Here is a 20,788-nt window from a genome sequence, read left to right as displayed (position 1 = left end):
CAGACTATTACTGTGCCCGGTACACAGCACGTGTGGAGCCCCCATGGGCTCCTTTTCTGATCGGCATTTCCCAAGCCTGAGTTCTGAGGGCTCCCAGTCCCCACTCACGTGCACCCAAGCCTTAACTGTCTGCAGCTTCTAATGCAGGGGTCACTAAACTATGGATCATGGGCCAAACCTGGCTCGCCACCTGTTTTTGTAAATAAAGTTTCACTGGAACACAGCCCACTGTTTAGTGTATTGTTTATGGCTATTTACAATGGCAGAGTGGAGCAGAAGTGGAACGGGCTGCAAAGTCTAAAATATATACTCATCAGCCCTTTAAGAAAAGTTTGCCAACCTCCCATCTAACGCATATGGAAATTTAGTGTTTGCAAAGGCCATTGTATGTATTCCCTCAGTAGAGACAGACAAGGCAACGATAATTAGCTCTATTTTAGAGATGGGGAAACTGAGGCTCAAGGTCACTGTGATTTAAACAAGGTCATGGCGGGGGTGGTAGCGTTGGTGGTGGAAGGAGAGCCTGCATCTGACTCCCAGGCCAGTGCTTGCTAGGCCCCGAGGTGCCTCAGGGGGGTCTGAGTATTTCCAATGGGCAAGTCAGTTCGCACATTCTCTGGCCCTGCCTCCCCCGGGTCTGGGGAAAAGGCTGATTACAGGCACAGCAACAGCTGAGCAGCTCAGAGCGTGAGAGATGACCAAGATCTGGCCAGCTGAGGACTTTCTCTGGTTAATGACGGCCACTCTACTCAACTGCAGTCTTCTCCAGAAGAAAGACTGTCTGTTCAGTGCTACATGCTAGAGCCCCGCACGCCACGGGTGCTCACAAGATGTTTACTGAATAAACAGAGTTAATTATCATCTTGACAATGATAAAACCCTCATCCTCTCTGACTGGCACCTGGTTTAGAAGAATCACCTTTTCTCTGGGGGAGAAATCCCAGTTCTGGCTATGCCCCCACCACACACGTGCAATTACCCACATACACCTGGCCCGCGTCCTTTCTCCTCTCCCATCTAATCACCAAGCCCTCTTACTCCAGCTTCTCTGTCCACCCATCTCTCCAATGCCACAGCAGTGTTTGTTCAGACCCTTATCATCTGAAGCTTGGATTGCTTGGCCACCTCCTCATTGGCTTCCTGCTCCCCCCTCCCACCTCTGCCCTTACAGAGCATTCTCTGTAAGGTACAAATCTGATCAAATTGTTCCTCGTCTTCACCCTTCATCAGCGCCCCCCACCTCCACACACTGACTGGGGATGTGGGCTCTCCATGACCAGGGCGCTGTTGACCTCTCCAGCCTCATCTTGCTTCTCTGCACGCCCCTGCCCCGCTGTGACCCAGCCACACTGAGGGGCCTACAGTGTGGAGGGCGCTGTGCCTTCTCCCATCGCCACACCTTTGCCCCTGGCTGTGTTTCCGCTGGTCTCTTTTTGGCACCAGAGGCTGGTTTTGTGGGAGATAATTTTTTTTGCAGCAGTGGTCGGGGGTGGAGGATCAGGTGGTAATACGAGTGGTGGGAAAGCAGCAGATGAAGCTCCTGCTGGTTCCTAACAGCCTCAGACCGGGATCAGGTGCATGGCCCCTCGGGGGTGGGGTGGGGCGGGGCTGGGGACCCGTTCCAGACCCAGTTCAAGCCTTACTTCTCTGGGAAGCCCTTCCTGACGCTCCCCAAGACAGGGAGCTCTTGCCTTTGTGTTCACCCTGGGATGACAGCACTCATCACACTGCACTGTAGTAAGTGCCGTCTTCCCACCCCCAGCCAAGGGCACGTGGAGGGCAGAGGCTGTGTCTGACCCACGTTGGGGGCCCTTCACTCTGCACAGGGGGAGTGTGTGGCCCGAAGCACCAATCGTAGCCTGTGAATCTTGGCAGCTCTCAATCTGCTCACCTGGCTATGGCTCTTTCACAGCGCGGGGTGGTGGAGGGGGGAAGAGGGGTATAGGAGAGGGTGGGGCCATTCTTGGAAGCCTCCCAGATCTCACTGAAGGAAAGAGCGTTGTAGACTCCTGATACTATTTTTTTCCTGCCCGGTACATTCTTCTTTCTAGAACTGCTCCCTCCTAACCTCTGGGATTGTCAACTGCAAGGCCCCCCTCTCTACACCACACATGTTGGCAAGAGGCTCAGCCAGGGCAACCGTGAGTGGCCCAAGCCCCATCCCCTGGTGATCGGTGCGTGGATGGGCAAAGACCCAGGTGGGCTGGTCAGAGCCCTCTGGGGGATGGGCGCGGTTGTGCTGGACACACTGTGGAGGACACGCTCTTCGGTTTGCTCTCAGGATGACGTAAGCCTCAGGCTGCCAGGGACTGTCCACTAAAGGTGTGTATCAGAGTGGGTCTGAATCTCAGCTCCACCAATTAATGGCCGGTGACCTTGGGCAAGTTGCTTCATCCTTTACATTTACTGCTGTCCCATCTGCAAAATGGGAATAATAACAATATCTACCTCACGCTGTGGGCACGTGAATAAACAGAGGTAAGGCGCTTATAACAGAGCCTGGTACCAAAGGAGTGGTGGGTACTTGTTGCCAGTTCTATATCACTGTGGGGACAGGTCCCATCGGAGGGCTAATGAGAACAAGAGAAAAAGCTCTCACAGCCTTGGGGTTTCTAGATCCAGTTGTGCCTGAAACTTTCCATCTCTTGTACCTCCCGGTTCTACAAACCAATTAACTGCTTTTCTGGCAAAGCAAGCTTGAGTTGACTCTTTGCAAGTTATAACCTCAAGAGTCCTCATGTTGGAGAGAAGTGGGAAAGACAGAGGTGACCAGAGTCTAGGGGGCTCTCTTTGCAATCTGCTGTTTGAGTTTGGACAAGGGCTTCTTCTTAGGCTTCAGCTCCTCATACGTCCAATGGGGTGAACATCAGCCCTGCTTCCCTCTCGTGGCTGCTGCCAGGATCCATCTGTGTGACATTTGTGCCTCAAAACCCATCAAGTGCTAAAAAACACATCTCACCAAAGACTCCTCACGCCTATCAGAGAAACTCCTCACCCGCAGCGTGGCTTATGCAGGGCTTTCCCAGGCGGCCCCACCTGCTTTGTGACCTCCCCCCTCAGTTTTTTCTGCAGACCCTTCCCGCGGCACATCGTCTGCTGACGCTACACCGAGTTTTCCTCCGTTTCCAAAAGTCACCGTTGTGTCTTTGCTCCATTTGTGTTCTCCAAATGCCACCAGTTAGGGCTCATCTCCACCTACAAAATTTATCCATCAGAGGTCCCTGCCAATGAAGCCTCCCCCTGAAGCCCTCGAGACTGTCTTTCTCACACACACAGTTGCCAGAGGTGCCCTCTGCTTTCCGTGAGCCCGCAGCACTCCCTTTGTGGAGGCTGTTGATTTGGAGATTTTGTCAGTTAGATTTTAACCTCCCGGAGGGCAGGGGCTGCCTTCTTGGATTCCCCGTTGCACCCTTCATTCCCTAGGGATGTAAGAGCTCCAGTCAACACGGGTGCCCAGTGCTGAGAGCTGATGCACCGCCTCCTGAGCAAGAGAAACATGCTGCTCTCCTGGCCCAGCTTCCATCCCCTTGGAGGTGGCTGTATGGACCTAGTAATAAATCCTTGCTTTCTTACACTGAGACAAGGAGGAAATGTGTACCGTGTCTGTGAAATAGGATCTGAAACAACACATGCTGGAGACACCCGGAGAAACTCACCCAAACCAGGATTCGCTGGGATCACCCAGTCTCCGGGCTTCACCCCGGTCACACCGCTGCCCACGGCTACGACCTGTCCAACACCTTCGTTCCCTCCAACAGCAGGCAGCTGGGGAAGGAGGCCGTAATTTCCTAAGGGAGAAGAGCACAGAGGGTCATCCATGAAGCTTGGGTGGTGATAGCATGGGCTTTGGAGTCAGCCCTCAGCCCGATCTGACCAGCTGTGCGACTGACCAACCTCTCTGAGCCTGAGCATCTTCATCTGTAAAGGGGGATGTACTCCTCGCTTTCAAGGGTTATTATGAGATTAGATAACACAGGGATTGAGCCCAGCATACTGCCGGCACTTCACAATGGTTGGTTTGCTCCCCCACTGCAATCTTCCTAACTCTTGAAAAGCCTCACATTCCAGGGAGGGGAGGCTGGAGAGGGCTCACACAGTGTGCAGACAGCCTCATCTGGAGAACAGCTGCCGCTAATCACAGGAATTTCACACCCACACCTGGGGAGGAATGAAAACGAGGTGGCGGCTAAGCAAAAAAGCCAATTAACATAAGCCACAGAAACCAAGGTTACCTTGGATCATATTTATGTCAGATGGATTGATAGGGGCCGCCAGCATCTTCACATGGACGTCTGATCCGCCCACAGCAGCCAGCTCCAGGTTCTTCAGTCTAAGCACAAAGCCAGAGAGATGTTCATGTCACCCAGGCTAGACAGGGAGTCTTTTGCTCAGATCATCTCCCCAAAGTAGGTCAGGCAGCAACATTTTTGAGCTGCCATTGTGTGCCCAGGGATGAGGGTTTTGTTAGGAGAGAGGAGCTAGAAGGAATTCGCACAGGATACAGGTTAACTCTCATTAACTACAAGTGGACAGTCCTGGTGACCTCTTGACCCCACCGCCCACTCCAGGGCAGAAAATGGTTAGAACTCCTGTGAGCCTGGGTTAGCCCTGTGTTGCCCAAACTTGCTTGATTCACCTGGTATACTAATCTTATGGATTCTCAGACCCCAGCTCTGACCCACTGAATCAGAATCTCCAGATAAGGGGCACCCCAAGGAACAACCGGGAAACCCTTGCATGGCTCATTTGTTCTCCGATTTTTCCTTTTGCTCCAACACACATAGGGAAGACATTTCCATTAGCTGCAGAGTGGTGAGGGGAAAAGAGAGATGGCTCATGGAGGTGGGAAAGAACTCCCTGGGTGACTGTGGCTCGGCACCTGGAGAGATGTCCCTTCATGACAAGGATCCTGGTCTGTCAGAAAGGATGCTGGATGGAGAGTTGCTGGTCTCAGTGTGAAACTCCACCTCAGACGGCTTTGTCACCAAGAGCAGGTTTCTCCCTTGCTCCAGGCTTCCATTTCTTCATTTGTAAAATGGGGGTGATGTTACCATCACCTTCACGAGCACTTGATCACTTCCAAGGGCTCTTTCCATTTCAAGTCTGTACGGTTACTGCCTCTGCTCATAATGTCTACGCCCTAGACACCACGGTCTGTATCCACTGGAATGTTGGTTAATGGGTAAAACCTGCCCAGTGGCAATGCCCACGTGGTACTTTTGTTTTTTTAATAAAAGGAGACCTTCCAACCAGAAAGGGCTGATCTGTGTATTATTAACAGACCAATGGGGCCTCATGGCTTTTAATTATTAGAGAATCCTTTTCTGTCTCTCTCTACACCTCTAAGACTTCTTGTTTGCAGTGCTTTTCTCTGCCCAAATGTACTCGCTAAGCAATAATTCTCCTTATTTTTACTTCCTGAAGGCACATGTAACAGCCAACCAGAGGTTCTCAGCATTCGGCAACAGTGTCACTTCACTGCTGCTGCTGCTGCTAAGTCGCTTGAGTCGTGTCCAACTCTGTGCGACTCCTAAGCTGATGTAATTCTACCCGCTTCCTGCTGTAATCTGACCTTTTAATTATACCTGAGGCTCTGCTAAGGATAAAAGTGTGATTTCCAAGAAATGGCTTGCACTGGTAGTAATAAAGGTGACAGGTATTTATGAAGTGTTTATTATACACCGGGTCCTGTGGTAAGGGCTTAACTTTTGTTTTCTGGCAGAGTCAGGCTGGTATTCAGGATCTTTAGTTTCCTGACCAGGGATCTAACCTGTGCCCCTGAAGGGGAAGCATGGAATCTTAAACATGGTCTACCAGGGAAATCCCTGTGCTGAAGGATTTAAATGCATAATCTAAGATTCCTGTGACAAAAGTATAAATATTCCCAATTTATCAAGCAGGAAATGAAGGCTCCTGGAAATGATGAAATTTACACAGAGGAGAATTGGCCAGACTTCCCTGATAGCTCAGTTGGTAAAGAATCCGCCTGCAATACAGGAGACCCCAGTTTGATTCCTGGGTCTGGAAGATCCCCTGGGGAAGGGATAGGTTACCCACTCCAGTATTCTTGGGCTTCCCTTGTGGCTCAGCTGGTAAAGAATCTGCCTGCAACCTGGGAGACCTGGGTTAGATCCTTGGGTTGGGAAGATCCCCTGGAGAAGGGAAAGGCTACTCACTCCAGTATTCTGGCCTGGCGAATTCCATGGACTGTATAATCCATGGGGTCACCAAGAGTCAGACACGACTGAGCACAGCACACACACAAGGGAGGACACGCTTTACCATGACTGACCAGTTCAGTCGCTCAGTCTGACTCTTTGCACCCCATGGACTGCAGCACGCCAGGCTTCCCTGTCCATCACCAACTCCTGGAGCTTACTCAAACCCACGTCCATTTAGCCGGTGATGCCATCCAACCATCTCATTCTCTGTCCTGCCTTCTCTTCCTGCCTTCAATCTTTCCTAGCAACAGGGTCTTTTCAAATAAGTCAGTTCTTTGCATCAGATGGCCAAAGTATTGGAGTTTCAGCTTCAGCATCAGTCCTTCCGATGAATATTCAGGACTGATTTCCTTTAGGATTGACTTATTGGATCTCCTTGCAGTCCAAGGGACTCTCAAGAGTCTTCTCCAATATCACAGTTCAAAAGCATCAGTTCTTTGGCACTCAGCTTTCTGTATAGTCCAACTCTCACATCCATACATGACTACTGGAAAAACCATAGCTTTGACTAGATGGACCTTTGTTGGCAAAGTAATGTCTCTGCTTTTTAATATGCTGTCTAGGTTGGTCATAGCTTTTCTTCCAAGGAGCAAGCGTTTTTTAATTTCATGGCTGCAGTCACCATCTGCAGTGATTTTGGAGCCCAGAAAAATAAAGTCAGCTACGGTTTCCACTGTTTCCCCATCTATTTGGCATGAAGTGATGGGACCAGATGCCATGATCTTACTTTTCTGAATGTTGAGCTTTAAGCCAACTTTTTCACTCTCCTCTTTCACTTTCATCAAGAGGCTCTTTAGTTCTTCTTCACTTTCTGCCATAAGGGTAGTGTCATCTGCATATCTGAGGTTATTGATATTTCTCCTGGCAATCTTGATTCCAGCTTGTGCTTCATCCAGCCCAGCATTTCGCATGATGAATTCTGTACAGAAGTTAAATAAGCAGGGTGACAATATACAGCCTTGATGTATTCCTTTCCTGATTTGGAACCAGTCTGTTGTTCCATGTCCAGTTATAACTGTTGCTTCTTGACCTGCATACAGATTTCTCAGGAGGCAGGTCAGGTGGTCTGGTATTCCCATCTCTTGAAGAATTTTCCACAGTTTGTTGTGATCCACACAGTCAAAGGCTTTGGCGTAGTCAATAAAGCAGAAGTAGATGTTTTCCTGGAACTCTCTTGCTTTTTTGATGATCCAACAATCATCCACAATGATCCATGGTGATCCATGATCCATTGTGGGTCGGCATTTGGGGCACCGAGTGCAGCAGTACATGCACGGGGCCTTTTGAAGGAGGTTGCCATTACCTTCATTACCTCCACCATAGTTTGGCCTCAGTTCAAACAACAGGGAGGGAACATAGCCCCGCTCATCGGAACAAGACCCAGTTTTCCCCTCAGTCAATCTCTCCCATCAGGAAGCTTCCATAAGCCTCTTATCCTTCTCCATCAGAGGGCAGATAGAATGAAAACCACAGTCACAGAAAACTAATCAAACTCATCACATGGACCACAGCCTTGTCTAACTTAATGAAACTATGAGCCATGCTGTGTGGGGCCACCCAAGACGGATGGGTCATGGTGGAGAGTTCTGACAAAACGTGGTCCCCTGGAGAAGGGAATGGAAATCACTTCAGTATTCTTGCCTGGAGAATCCCATGAACAGTATGAAAAGGCAAAAAGTTAGGACACTGAAAGATGAACTCCCCAGGTTGGTAGGTGCCCAATATGCTACTGGAGAACAGTGGAGAAATAACTCCAGAAAGAATGAAGGGATGGAGCCAAAGCAAAACAACACCCAGTTGTGGATGTGATTGGTGATGGAAGTAAAGTCTGATGCTGTAAAGAGCAATAGGAACCTGGAATGTTAGGTCTGTGAATCAAAGCAAATTGGAAGTGGTCAAACAAGAGATGGCAAGAGTAAACGTCGACATTTTAGGAATCAGTGAACTAAATGGACTGGAATGGGTGAATTTAACTCAGATGACCATTATATCTACTACTGTGGGCAAGTATCCCTTAGAAGAAATGGAGTAGCCCTCATAGTCAACAAAAGAGCCTGAAATGCAGTATTTGGATACAATCTCAAAATGACAGAATGATCTCTGTTCGTTTCCAAGGCAAACCATTCAATATCACAGTAATCCAAGTATATGCCCCCAACCAGTAATGCTGAAGAAGTTGAAGCTGAATGGTTCTATGAAGACCCACAAGACCTTCTAGAACTAACACTCCAAAAAGATGTCCTTTTCATTTAAGGGGCTGGAATGCAAAAGTAGGAAGTCAAGAGATACCTGGAGTAACAGGCAAATTTGGCCTTGGAGTACAGAACGAAGCAGGGCAAAGCTAACAGAATTTTGCAGAAAAGAACACCCTGGTCATAGCAAACACCCTCTTCCAACAACGTAAGAGAAGACTCTACACATAGACATCACCAGATGGTTATTACCATGACTGAAAAACAGCTGCAATCAATCAAAATAATGTAGAAGCACTCTCTACAGAAAATGGTTACCTAAGAAGAAGTTGATGACTAGGGCAGAGAGAATAAAGAAAGGGCTTTTTTTTTTCCCCTTGTAGGTTAAGTATTAAGAAATGTATGTATTTATACTTATCTGGAGGAGGGAGAGTCCTTGTAACAATAATAACTACTGTTCGAGTGTGCACCAGCCAGGCGCTCAGCTAAGTGCTTTCCATGCGAGTTTTCATACTATTATTCTGATTGTATAGCTGAGGAACAAAGGCGCCAAAGAGGTAGATAACTTTTTAAGGCCCCCTGAAGTAGTAAGTGGCTGATCTGAATTGAACCTGGCAATGTGATACTGGAGAAGCCAGCTGGTGAAGGGCTGACCCCAGACAAGGCAGAGGAGGCTGTAGGAGGAGCACCAGTTTGGAGAGGTGGGTGTCTTCAATCCTTGCCTGGGGAGATGAAAGGGGCCAGCCTCCCCTCCCAGGATAAGCAGGAAGGCCTCAGCCCAGAACACATGTACAAATCTGAATTCTAGAGAAAATTCCTGCCCAGAGCAAATGGATCGTGGCCTCGTTGTCCCTTTGTATTATCCACACTGCTTCTCTCTTGCATTGTGACAAATAATCAGAGTTTTTCTGTAAGCTGACAGAGTCCGTGCACTAAAGCTACTTAAATACATTTTTTTCCTGCACATTTTCTACATGTTCCTCCCTCAGCCCAGGATTCCTTTTTCCACAGCTTCTCTGCAAAGTGAGAAATTCAACTCACCCTTTAAGACCTGGATGAAATTTTACTTCCTCAAGGCATCTTTGACCTTCTTCTTAGGCTCTGCAGCAATAAAAATCACTTGCTCCACTCTGAGTGCTCCCATTACATGGATGGTGTGACTATCTATACCATTTACGACCATCTTACACAAGTTCATTGCTTTCTACTTTATGAAGTTTTTTCAAGCATTTTCTTTAACCCATCACAACAAGGCAGAAGTGCACATTCCTTTTCCAACTTCTGGGGGAAGATATCCTCCAGAGCTCAGGCTCCTGTGTTATCTGCAACCCACCCTGGGGGATGGGCAGCACTCCCAACAGACATTGTTTCTGCCGCAAAATGTAGGAATACACACACGAAGTGGATTGAATAGTGGCTCCATCAAAACTTCACTTTAGATCAGCTTTTGCCTCCAAAAGAGTTATGAAAAAAACAAAACTGTTGATTTTCAGAACTTTCTGAATTTTGGAGTGCAGATATGAATTTGGATTCGAATCCAAGTCTTTTAGACTCAGTTGAGGGTTCTTTTCACTTATCACTGAGTTTTACAGTCAGAATATATGTTGTCTCCTTATTCGACTGTAAGCTTATGGGGGGCATGAGCTTAACTAAAAGTTAAGACTTTTAGTCTTAACTCAGTGTTTAGCAGTGTCTGGGACCAAAGCAGTGCTTGAGAATGCTTCTTAAAGAAATAATCTTATTTTCCTCTTAAGTGAGAAAATGTATTGTAAAGCTAACAGACATTTAGGGAATCATGGGCAGAGCTCACAGCACAGGGACTTGGCTATTATAAGGCAGTATTTACTCTTTTTAGTCCTGGGCTGTTTAGGAAAATACTGGTGTAGGATGGGTACAAATAAAAATGGATATTATCCCTAAGGGAGTTCAATCTAAGCAAAAACCCACGCCTCTTTTCCTCAAGGGAAAGTGCAGATCAAATCTGTACTAAGACTGTGATTCTTAAAAATATAGATGACCATAGATAAGAATATAAGTAGATCTCATAAAGAAGGCTGACCACTGAAGAATTGATGCCTTTGAACTGTGGTGCTGGAGAAGACTTCTGAGAGTCCCTTGGACAGCAAGGAGATCAAACCAGTCATTCCTAAAGAAAATCAATCCTGAATATTCATTAAAGGACTGATGCTGAAGCTCCAAAACTTGGGTGAAAAGCTGACTCACTGGAAAAGACCTGGATGCTGGGAAAGTTTGGGGGCAGGAAGAGAAGGGGGCAGCAGAGGACGAGACGATCAGATGGCATCACTGACTCGATGGACATGAGTCTGAACAAACTCCGGGAAATAGCGAAGGACAGGGAAGCCTGGCGTGCTACAGTCCACGGGGTCACAAAGAATCGGACATGACTTAGCGACTGAACAACAACAACAAGATCTCAGTTCCTAGATGAAGGGTAGAACATGGATATGGAGTTACAGAGGCAGTTCTGGGTGTGAACCCTACCTTGGTTACTGACTGGCTAGCTGAACCTCACAGTACCCATCTGTGGAATGGGAGCACACTAGAAGTCAGCTCACAGATTAGATGAGGTACAGACATAAAGCACTTGCTAGAGTCTCTGATACACAGCAGAGGCCAGATAAATGGCAGCTGTTGCCAGTTGTGGGAACATCCAAGGAAATCTTTGAAACAGCTGGCTATATACCTCTGGAAAAACAGTCACCGAATCACTCAAAGGAAGAAGGCAACTTTTTGGAAAATCTGAATAAATTTAATTCAACAAATATTTATTGATGGTCCTACTAAGTGCCAGGTACTGTGCCAAGGGCTTTAAAGATGAAAAAAAAAAAAGTATCTCCTGCCCAGGAGCTTGATGGCATGGGGACTCAACGTTTGAAAACACTGGGACTGGCTGGAGGGACAGCAAAGGGTTAGCAAAGGGACTTTGGAAGCTGTGACACCTTAGCTGGAACTTCAAGGATAAAAGGCAAAGAGTCTAACCTGACTGTGGGCCGGGCCCAGATGCAGTCTGGATTGGAGCTGTGGGAATGGAGAGAATTTGATAACCTGGAATCCCTTTAATAAGAAGTGGCATTGATGTCACTGGGTGACTGATTCCATGGAGGAGTGGCTGAGGATCTTTCATGGCTCCCAGACTTCTGGTTTGCGCAACCAGATGTTGAGATAGGAGGAAGGAAAGAGTGGCGTGGAGCAGGGAAGAAGGTGTTAACATCTGCAGCCTGAAGCAGGTGGCCAGAAGTGTGTTGTGGAGGAGAGGGTACTCTGTGCTGGATGCCTGGGGCTGGGAGTCAGCTGTGTGTATGTGGAATCTAGGGTAGTAGGTAAACTTATGCTGGGTGATCTAGCTGGACAGTTAAACTATAATGTTAACAGCTTCTTGAGATCCAGATACTGTGCTTATTAGCTTTATATACAAGACAATGTTTAGTCCTCAAAACATCTGGACAGCGTTATCACCCCAATTTTCAGATGGGAACTGCAAGTCAGAAAGTTAGGTAACTTGCCCAGGGTTTAACAGTAAGTGGCAAGACTTGATCTTAAGCTTGACCCCAAAGCTCAGACTGTCCAACGCTAAGCCAGTACTCCCTACACTGTGGGTGTGGAATCTTTGTCCTGGGAGATACTATGAGGTGTTCCTTAAGGCACAATACTTTTGGGCAACACTAAACTCCCTTTATAAGATTCAGACTGCACATTAGAGTCACGAAGGCTCTGGAAAGTCCTCCTGGGAAGAAACCCACATGGCTTTGTGTCCTCCTGTGTTCCAGGGTTAGCTTGGCTGGGAACTCTACCCTCACAGCACACAGGGGAACCATCTGCCCCCAAATGGGAGTTTAAAAAGCGCTGTAACCCACTCCCAGTTCTCTCCTTTGTCTTGTGGGAGCCTAGCTGCGCGGCGGGAGGGGCGGGGCGAGGGGCAGGAGGTGGAAAGTTGAAGCTGCAAACACAGGTGGCTGAGGGCGGGACGGGCCTGCCACAGGCTGCCCACCCGGGGGGCAGGCGGGGGTTGGGGGAGAGCTGTGTTGGTCCAGCTGCCGCGCACCAGGGAGACCAGCCCCAGCCTGCTCCACGGAATGCCATCAATGCCAGACACTGCTGTTCCTGCAGACAGTTCTAACTGCGTCGTCAAGGACACCGCTCTGCAGAGACAGGAAGGAAAACCGGGCTGGGTCTGAATTCCAGGAGTTGAACCTTGAGTGTAATGATAGCAATTTCTTCCTTGTTTTTCATCTTTCAACTCACCAAAGGAGCGGGTGGCTGTGTTATGGAGTGCAAGCGAGGCACCCAAACACAGCCTGGCTGGATCTCAAGTCACTTTCCCAAGACTGTTCACTGCCTTGCCCCGCGAGCGTGATGGCGCCACGCAACTCGGAGGGCTGCCTCTGCCTTCACTCGACAGATCCCAGACGGGATAAGGTCACAATGGCTCCTTTGAGGCCAAGGCTGTACACCTGTGATGCCATATGAACTACAAGGGAGACAAAAGCAGGCAGAAGAAAGAGCCTTTTGAGAGGCGGGGAAAAGAGGCCAGTACTCTGGGGACTGGCTCGGTTATACTGGCTGTGTTGGATGGGCACCAGCCAGCTCTGCTAAGATATCTTTCCTGCCTTCTGCATTTAATTAGCAACCATTTGTCCTTATCCTGAATCTTCCACTCCATCACCTCAAAGTGCTTTGCAGGAAGAGCTATCCTGGGTCAGGGAGGCTTTCTCCTCTGCTCGTCACAGAGAGCCAAGAACATGCGCTCCATCACAGGGTGCTGGCTGAAGGTGACGGATGTCTTCTGTGGCTCTCCCGGGTCTGTCTCCAATCCCCAGAGTCACACACATGCCGCCTTCTGTGATTTAGTAAAGTGCTAGGCATGCTGGGTACGCTGTTGTGGGATTTGATTTTACCATTAATAAGCAGGGCACAGTTGGGCCACCGTGGAGTAATGAAGTTCTCCAGCTTGCCCCCCAGCAGGAGATGCCAGTGGCTGCAGCTGGTGGGGTTCGGATGGAGTCCTGGGCTCTCAGGGAAGGCGCCTTTCAGGGGGCAAAGCTCACCATGTTCCATGGTGTGCAGGCACTCCCGCCTGCCCCCCTGTGCCTCTTCTAGTGTCCCCACCTCAGAGTCCTCTGGCCCTCCCACCATTCAGGGCTTTTCTTCTGAAGCACAACCACTTTGAATGGAAGGGAATCAGAGACTGAGGGGCAGCTTCTGGAAGTTTCTACTCAGGACTGGCAAAGATATCTCTCTCTATCCTCTCAAACTCCTTCTTTCCCTCCACTAAGGTTACCAGAAAGCTTGCATGCCTCCAATATTCTACAGCTGCTAACATCAGGGAATCTGCTTGAAGGAAGCTGCAGAGTCTGCTGCTTAGTTTGCTGAGGGCTAATATCAGTCACCTCAGATACGCAGATGACATCAACCCTTACAGCAGAAAGTGAAGAGGAACTAAAGAGCCTCTTGATGAAGGTGAAAGAGGAGAGTCAAAAAGCTGGCTTAAAGATCAACATTCCAAAAACTAAGATCACGGCATCCAGTCCCATCACTTCCTGGCAAACAGATGGGAAAACAGTGAGAGACTTTATTTTCTTGGGCTCCAAGATTACTGTGGACAATGACTGCAGCCATGAAATTAAAAGATGCTTGCTCCTTGGAAGAAAAGCTATCACCAAGCTAGACAGTGTATTAAAAAGCAGAGACATTACCGACAAAGGTCCATCTAGTCAAAGCTATGGTTTTTTCAGTAGTCATGTATGGATGTGAGAGCTGGACCATAAAGATGAGTGCCAAAGAATTAATGCTTTCAAACTGTGGTGCTGGAAAAGATTCTTGAGAGTCCCTAGGACAGCAAGGAGATCAAACCAGTCAATCCTAAAGGAAATCAATCCTGAATATTCATTGGAAGGACTGATGCTGAAGCTGAAGCTCAAATACTTTGGCCACCTGATGTGAAAAGCTGACTCACTGGAAAAGACCCTCATGTTGGGAAAGATTGAAGGCAGGAGGAGAGGGGGCAATAGAGGATGAGGTGGTTGGATGGCATCGCCGACTCAATGGACATGAGTTTGAGCAAGCTCCAGGAGATGGTGAAGGACAGGGAAGCCTGGCGTGCTGCAGTCCATGGGGTTGCAAAGAGTCGGACATGACTGAGTGACTGAAGAACAACAATTCTCTGTGTTGCCTCAGAGAGGAAGATGGACCACAGCCTGCAGCCAGCCGCTTTTGTCTCTTTGCTGGGTATGATGACAACACAGCCCCTGCCTGGTGGGCTGCTGACTTTGGTGGCAAAGGGGCCCCCTGGTGAAATCTTGTGCCCAGGACCCCTTACTTCAAGCCACATCCTTGCTCCCGGGACGGGTGCCGGAGCAAATCCTGGTGAGCAGGGTGTCTGCTTCAGCTTCCCAGACTCATCAGAACTGGACAATTGTTGAATCAGCGGACTCAAGCCTCATAATCATTTCCATGGATACAGGAATACATTGAGAAGGATGCTGAGGCCTTGTGTTGTCTTGGCAGAAAAAAGTGTTGTTTGGGGAGAATGAGGCAAAAAGGAGTGTAGGTTTTGAGGTACATAGAAAAGGGAGCTATGAAGCTTTGTCACTGGCTTTGTCACAGAAGACAAGGGTAGGGGGGATGCCCCCCCTCATGCCTATTTTTTTTTTTTTTTTTGGTCACAAGGCACAGCATGTGGGATCTTAGATCCCTGACCAGGAATCAAATCCACACCCTCTGCAGTAGAAGTTCAGTCTTAACCACAGGACTGCCAGGGAAGTCCCAGGACTGCCCATGTTTACTACAGCTGACCTTGGTCAATCCCTTTCTTTATCAAAAATAACTGGAAAAAAAAAAAAAAAGGAATAGCACAGGGAAAGATATTCAATACCCTGTGATAAACCACAATGGAAAAGAATACAAAAAAAGATATATATATATAAAAACGGAATTACTTTGCTGTACACCAGAAACTAACATAACATTTTAAATCAACTATACTTCAATTAAAAAAACCAACCCAACCCCGCCCCCCGCCCCCCACCCCAAGACAAAAGCAAAACAAGAACATCAAAACTGAAAAGAAGGGAGACTGGCGTGACATCCTCACTCTACCAGTGAGTGGCAGGGTTGGGACTAGTGCTCTCGCGAGTGGTCCTGGTCGACACCCCATGAGCCACAGATTAGCCTCCTGTTATCTCTGCTCTTGCTTCTCTAAAATGAAGACCCTTCCCACCATGCAGGCTAGGAAAGGCCTAGACCACACAGGGGCTGCTAGGAGAGGCCAGACAAGAAGAACTCGGCACGCCCCGGCCGCGTCTAGGGGCAGTTCCTTGGAGGTGTGCCACCACCCTTGACTCTCAGAGGCAAGAGTGAGGAGACAGGGGTGGAAGGACTGGGCCCTAAAGCTGGCTGTGCAGTGTCAAGTCCAGAGGGAAGGTAATGTAAAGTGCGTCACAGGATACGAAATCCAGCTGGGGTCTGAAGCCTGTGACCAAGGGTCGTCCCTTCTGAGCCTCTTTCTGCAGATCCCTCCCTCAAGGACCACATACTGAGCGCACTCAAGGCGTGTCATCAGTCAGACACACCACATTTTCTCTTTCCTCTGGGCTTCTGCCCATGCAGGCGCTTGTACTTTCACTCCTTGTATAGGGCCCCAGATTTTCTGGGGGCTCAGCCGAGACCTTGTGTCTCCAGAGACAGCACTCTGACAGGGGTGGGTGCTCTCTTCTGTGCGTCCAGCGATTCTATCACAGCACTTACCCCGGACCATCTCCTGGACTAGAGTGTGAGCTCCTGGAGGGCAAAGTCTACGGATTAGTCACCTCAGTACCCAGCACTTAGTAGGCCCTCAAAGAACAAATGCTGGCTCACATCGTAGGCGCACAGTGAGTTCTGTCCCCTCCTTCTTCACTCATGACCACACTGAAGAGCTCCAGGAGACCAACAAACAAGCAAACAAATCCAAGTTCTTTCAGCAGGGTGCCAAATGAGAATGCTAAATTTTTTCTCAAACTACTGTAATTCTGGTTTAAAAACCAAGTCACTTGCATAGAGCTTCAGTTTTAAACACTGACATCAACTGTTAAAAAGAAGAAATCCCCTGAGAGTAAACTGGCCTAGAGTGAGAACTCACTACCTACACAGCCTGGGTCCCCACCACCTGCTCCCCCTAATTCCATCTGGCTAAGACAGAATGGGTATTTGTCCAAAGGCTTCACAGCTTTATTTCATTCTGTGCTAGCAGCAGGCAGGTGAGAAAGCCATGATGACGATGATGCTGTTTTATGAAAGCTTCAGGATCCTGAAAAGGGGATGAGCCAGAGAATAGCATTCCTACCGTCTTCCCAGGGGATGGGGTGGGGGTGGGGGGCTGCCCTTCCAATGAAGAGCAGAGTCTTGGGGTCACCTGAATGACCAATAATTTCACCTTCTCTTCTGAACTTATTTCTAACTTTATACTCCATCTCATGCTCAAAAAACATTTGAGATGACGGTCATTGTTTCTTCAGGTCTATGTCTATATCATGGGCTGTTGGTAAAGTGACATCCTAGTTGTGTGATCGTGGGCAAGTGACCTTCAAGTGTCTTGAGCCTCAGCTCTCTTACCTGTAAAATGGTGATAGCAATGACCAAAACTGGGTTACTGTGATTTTAAAAATCCATAACATATGTGGGGAACCTTAGCCCAGTTCCTGCCACTTAGTAGGTACACAGTAAATGAGAGCTGTCATTACCACAAGATCCAGAGAATGGCGAGTTCTAAAAGGGGACTTGCAGGAACAAAAGGAAAGTGGACACTGGAGCTTCTGGGAATTATCTGATAGAGAATCCAGAACTCTGCACAAGGGGTGATGGTCATGGGGACCTCGGAAATTTCTGGAATGTTTGTAATTCTCCCGTGTTTGTAATTTTCTCCCACAGTCTTATTTCATTTAGATCAGCAGTTTAATTCTTTACAGGAAAAAGACCCAAGTGCTTATTTAGGGGATTCATTTGGGGGTAAAAGAAAGACACTTACTAAGAGACTAAAGGAAAAGGTCTTGGCAGAGAACAGCTGGAATATTTGGGGGCAAGAGGAATAAACAGAGGGACATTCAGAATGTTGACAGGAGAACAGGAGGTCCCTGGAGGCCTCATTCTGAGGAGTTCTGCCCCTGACTCAGACCTGAGCAAACTCTTCCTCCCTGCTGTGCCCAGAACTCGGCCCACAGTGTAAGCATTACAAGTCACATCAGGTTGGGGAACACTCTGCTGGGACTCTGCTCAGACAACGTGACCCCACTCAGTGTAACCTGACACATCCAGTCACCAGGATGTTTAAAGGACACCTGATTCTGTGACAATGTGGTTACCCTACACCACCTGACATGACAGCAGAGAGGAGAATCCCAGTCTCTGGCCTCGGTCCATGCTTAGGTCGTCTGAATCTGGGTCAGAAGGGAAGGCTGTCCTTTAGGGGCAGAGAGAATTCCTGCCTGCCTCAGTCTGTACCCACAGGGCAATGGTTTTCAACCCTGGCTGGGGCATCAGAGTCGCTTGGAGAGGTTTAAAAACTCAGATGATGGAGACTTCCCTGGTGGTCCAGTGGCTGAAAGTCCGCCTGGCAATAAGGGGATGTGGGTTTGATCCCTGGTTGGAGAACTAAGATCCTACATGCCACAGTGCAACTAAGAACACGCACTGCCAGCTACTGAACCCGCCTGCTCCAGAGCCCACGTGGCACAACTAGAGATCTCACATGACACAGTGAAGACGCCACGTGCCACAACTAAGACCGAACACAGCCAGGTCATAATACAATGCTTCGTGGAAAGACCGTGCTTTGAACTTCTGGGAAATGACCAGGGTTCCACACAAGGAGATAAGAGAAGCTCTTTTTCCTAAGTGGTATCTGCAACCAGATCAGTCTGTTCTATAATAGCTTCCCTGGCTCTCCAAGGGCTGGGAATCTACCAGGAGGCAGCTGCGCTTGGCTGCCTAACCTTCCCATGCCTTTCTCAGGGTCCCTGAACATCGGAGACACTTGCCTCATCACCACAGAACTCAATAAAAGGTACACTTATTACAGAAGCTAGATTCAGATTCAACTAACATTTTTGGAGCTCCTTGTCTGTGGCGGGCCCTGAAGCAGACACATAAAAACTGCAAGCCTGTGAGAGGCACTACCTCGTTCTCACTAGGGGTGTGTTCCTGGGAAAAGAGTGTTCATCAGAGTTTTACCAACTCATTACAGCAGTCCTCAGTAGATGTCTTCCCAACATGGTGATTTATCACCTATGATCAAATACAAACTGGGTTTTACTGACTGATGTATATTCTCAAAATTTCAATTGCTCTAATCGAGTGCATGACCATGCACTGATATCTGAGGCTTATCCTCTTCAGCTGTCAAGACATCTAGCTTGTATTTTTTAAGTAAAAATATGGAACACTTCACAAATTTGCGTGTCACCCTTGTGCAGGGACCATGCTAATCTCTATATCAATTTTAATACCTGAGCTGCTGAAGCCAGCACTCTAGCCTGAATTTGAATCATGAAAATAATTCCTTGTTTGTCTGTCATTTGGAAAGCAATCAAACCATTTGCTGGGAATCAAAGAGTTTTAAACAAGAGAGTATGCAGATACTTTTTGGTGAAGAGTATTCCTTTTATTGAAGCTGATTAGCACTATGAGCTATAACTACATTGTCTCCATTTTTAGAAGTGGTGAAACTGAAGCTCAGAGAATCTCAGTAACTTGTTAAACACACACAGCTAGGACAGGGAGGGCAAGGACTTGACCCCAGGTCTTCTCACTTCCAGATCCGTGCTTTTTCCCTCGTACCGCTAGCGGACCTCACTAGGTCTCCTGCATGGCTATAAGCACTTATGTGCAGATGTATAATTGTTGAAAATTCACATACTGTTTTTTTCAGCCACATGCAAAAATCATGGATTAAGATCCAACAGAATTTTAGGATATAATCACAAAAGTAACAAGGGCTCAGAGGGGCTGAGTGATTTGTCCAAGATCAAACAGCTACTAAGAGGCCGAGCCTGTATTTGACCTTAGGTCTGTATGGCTCCAAAACAACAGCTCTTTTCAACTAGCTAAAGGCACACACACAGTGTACTGGAGAGGAAATCACATGAGACAGGACTCAGGAGCCAAGAATTCCTGTCTCTGTTCCAATCTTTATTAGCTAAATCACTTTGGACAAGTCCCTTGCCTTCTGCAAACTGGAAGCAATGATCTCTGATCTACTTCACTATGAGAAGTGAAGATCCAAATGGATAAAAAAGTATTCTGAAAATTCCTTCCATAAAACAATAGAGCATAGGAATTCACGTAGGCCAGACAGCTGTGGGTTCAAAAATTCTGACTCTGCCACTTACTGGCTTGTGTGATCTTGGACAAGTGATTTTACTTCTCATGTCTCCATTTTCTCATCTGCAAAATGGGGCTAAATCAAGTACCTACACCAAAGGGCTGTTGTGACGATTAAATGAGAGCATCCATTTATATACAGATTGGCCCACATAGAGTACAGGATCCGCGAACGTCAGCCACTGTCACCATAGCCGTGCCTGCCAGTTTTTCAACTTCCTCAAGCACGGACTTTCTGAGCTACCACACCTGGGCAACAGTTTCCTATTATTCTCTGCGTTCCTCCTCTGGCCTTGACCCTCCTTCCCTTTCCAGTCTCCCTTCCCCACAGCCCATCTTAATACCCCCCTGCCAACCCCAGTCCCCTTCCCCCATTTCGGCGCCGTGTCTTACTCGACGACCTTGGCTGGGTCCCCGTGGTGCCCATAGACCAGCGCCCGGACCCGGGAAGGCTCAGCAGAGGCAGAGAAGGAGGCGGAGGCAGGCCGCCGCCGGCGGGACTCTGGGAGCAGCCTCTGCCCTAGCTGGGCCGGGGCTCGAGTCCTGCAGAGCGCCCCGCAAACCCACATGTTCCCTCCAGTCAACTCAGAGACAGACGCTGCGAGATACGTCATCTTCCAGCGACCGCTCGCCTGCGCCCGGCCCCGCCCCCCAGGTGACCACGCCCCTCGCTCCTTTTAAAGGGCTGTCGCGGTCCTCCGCAGCTGGCGCTGGCGCTAGGTGAAACTCCGTGGGAAACCAGGAATAATCGGCGGAGGTAGTTAGAGGAGTCTCGGGGACTCTGAGCCTCCCAGGCTTGAACTCCTAACGTTAGAAATTGGCTTAAAGCTGGGACTGGCTTAAAGTCTGCGATTGATGTTTGATTTGGGGGAAGACAATTTCCCCTTTCCTGGCCTCAGTTTCTCCTCACAGTGAACATAAAGCTCTCTGTGTTCAAATGAGGCGTTATTTCATTTAATCCCAGCTGTCTTCTAACAGCGTCGGGTGGCAAACCTTACTTCC

The 20,788-nt window shown here is 48.3% G+C and overlaps 1 protein-coding gene and 1 pseudogene across 8 annotated transcripts in view; both read right to left on the bottom strand.

Moving 5' to 3' along the window:
* MECR (mitochondrial trans-2-enoyl-CoA reductase) overlaps positions 1-20,412 on the bottom strand; it is a 41,080-nt gene extending 20,668 nt beyond the window's left edge. For 2 of the 8 annotated variants that reach the window (XM_061390620.1, XM_061390628.1), the window contains exons 1-3: positions 20,180-20,404; positions 4,233-4,330; positions 3,657-3,788 (exon numbers count right to left, since the gene is read on the bottom strand). In XM_061390620.1, the coding sequence (XP_061246604.1) occupies positions 3,657-3,788; positions 4,233-4,330; positions 20,180-20,400 (451 nt within the window). In that variant the 5' untranslated portion in view covers positions 20,401-20,404. Of the gene's footprint in view, positions 1-3,656; positions 3,789-4,232; positions 4,331-12,676; positions 12,903-14,750; positions 14,852-20,179 lie in introns of those variants that run through there. The other 6 variants (XM_061390674.1, XM_061390682.1, XM_061390645.1 and 3 more) reach the window with 6 other exon arrangements.
* Positions 18,835-18,933, bottom strand: LOC133236047 (U6 spliceosomal RNA; annotated as a pseudogene).
* Positions 20,413-20,788: the final 376 nt, after the last annotated feature.

This window comes from Bos javanicus, chromosome 2 (assembly GCF_032452875.1).
Source record: "Bos javanicus breed banteng chromosome 2, ARS-OSU_banteng_1.0, whole genome shotgun sequence".
NCBI lineage: Eukaryota > Metazoa > Chordata > Mammalia > Artiodactyla > Bovidae > Bos > Bos javanicus.
The sequence above is the reverse complement of the archived record's forward strand: the minus strand, read 5'-3'. Positions and strand labels throughout refer to the sequence as shown.